The following is a 1851-nucleotide window of genomic DNA, read 5'->3' as shown; positions in this document are numbered from 1 at the left end:
ATCGTATCAAAAATACTTCATTTATTAGAGATTAAATAATAATAATAATACAGTTTTAAATAATTTCTAGTCGCTATTGTCATCATCATCAGTATCAGATTCAGTGACACTCTCTTCAATCATGTCCTCCTCCTCCTCTTCTTTCTCAAGGTCCTTCCATTGTTCTTTACCTGATACCTCCTTCTGCTCATGCACCTTGATCTATTTATAGAACACATTAATCATAATTGTTACTATATTTAATGTTGATACTATTAATAGTAACATACAGTGATATCTTGCTGTACAGTGTAGTTCATGTAGGAGTCAGAGGTCACATACACAGTGTATCTGTATAGACCTTTCCTTTCCATTACCGTCTTCAGATTTACCTACCAAACATTGATCAAAAAACATGAACCAATAACTATTATTATTATCATTATTATTATTATTGTTGTTGTTGTTATTATTATTACTTCTTTCCTGTCAATTAATCCAGTGACACGTTCTGGTGGTATAACTATTGATTTTGTTCTCTTCTGTGCTACATAGACCCACCATAACTCGTGTTTGTCCTAACAATAATAACACAACATTGCATGTATACAAGCTAATTCTTATACACACATTAAGTGAATTTTTGAAGTGTCCTAAAAATTGGACCAAAGTCCCAGTACTATAGTACAAGGATTTTGGTCAAACTTTTCCAAAAATGAATAGAAGAGAATTCTCCATTATAATTACATTTCCTGATACATTATACATGAAACGTATACACATGTGATGGTGGTATGTTGTGCAGCTGGTTCCTCACTGCTGGGAAGTAAGGAGCATGGACAAGGTGACTTGTATTGACTAGATTCTTCTGCTGCTCTCTCTCTTTCTTGACTGACTTTTGGAGCTCCTTCCATTCTCTCTCTTCATCATCAAGTGTATCCTCATTATCATATTCATTATCCTCTAGGGGGTGTGGCCTAATAATTATTATTAATATTCAATTATTACCTTCTTTGGTATCGTCTGTACTTTCCTTTTTAACATTAGTGACTGGTTCACTCTAAATATTAATAGGAGGGTGTGGTCAGTCACACCCCTACAAATAGTGCTAATTACTTTTTGCTTTTGTGTATTTGTTTGCCTTTTCTTTCCAGCTCCGCCTCCTTTCGTTTGTTTGTTTTTCTTTTTAATTTTTTGTTGTTTATTTTTGCCAGTGGGCGAGGCTACTTTGACAACACTACCTTCATTTGGTTTGTCAACAAAAGATAAAGTCTCGGTGTCCTACAGAGACATTGGCAATGAATAATAAATTAGTTACATTAATTAACTTTGTCAATATTCGAGTCATTATGAGTTGATCCTGAATCTTTATCACGAGAAGAGGTTCCGTAATAATCCTACAACAACTTAATTAATGATGGCCCCTCCCTCCCTCCCACTCACTAATAATCCGGTTCTTATTAAGGTAACTTTTATTGTGACATAGGAACCAGCTGATATTAAACTAGTGTCTTCATCATCTTCAACTAATTAATATTCATAGATATTAATTAATGTGGGTGTGGCTACTCACCTCCAGTTTCTACATTCATTTCGATGTGTGGGAAATTTTCACAAAATATCATAATATCTTGATACTCTTCGTCCGATAGGTTCTTAAGGAGGCGCCTTGTGTGAAACCATACAAGTACAAGTATTGTAAGCATTGAAACTACCTCCTCTCTTCGTTTCTCAATTTCGCAAAATCTTCAACACTAGACAACCTGTGCTGTTAGAAGACAACACATTATTAATTAATTAATTAATTAATTATAAGCACCTTTTTATGGTAAAATATCTTCCTGTCATTAATATGAGGGAGTTGTTCGAGGG

At 34.1% G+C, this 1851-nt stretch overlaps 1 protein-coding gene across 1 annotated transcript; it reads right to left on the bottom strand.

The window, feature by feature from the left end:
* Positions 1 to 1845, bottom strand: LOC105315991 (translocation protein SEC63 homolog). The gene is made up of 11 exons (XM_020007648.1): positions 1799 to 1845; positions 1695 to 1747; positions 1553 to 1647; positions 1423 to 1505; positions 1308 to 1376; positions 1096 to 1260; positions 988 to 1039; positions 797 to 942; positions 459 to 557; positions 270 to 371; positions 1 to 201 (listed from the first exon to the last, which is right to left on the bottom strand). Exons 3-11 carry the CDS (start codon positions 1602 to 1604, stop codon positions 67 to 69), a joined length of 903 nt encoding a protein of 300 aa, XP_019863207.1. The 5' UTR covers positions 1605 to 1647; positions 1695 to 1747; positions 1799 to 1845; the 3' UTR covers positions 1 to 66.
* Between the last annotated feature and the right edge of the window lie 6 nt (positions 1846 to 1851).

Source organism: Amphimedon queenslandica, unplaced genomic scaffold, assembly GCF_000090795.2.
Source record: "Amphimedon queenslandica unplaced genomic scaffold, v1.1 AMPQUscaffold_6331_Cont21709, whole genome shotgun sequence".
Taxonomy (NCBI): Eukaryota; Metazoa; Porifera; class Demospongiae; order Haplosclerida; family Niphatidae; genus Amphimedon; species Amphimedon queenslandica.
The sequence above is the reverse complement of the archived record's forward strand: the minus strand, read 5'-3'. Positions and strand labels throughout refer to the sequence as shown.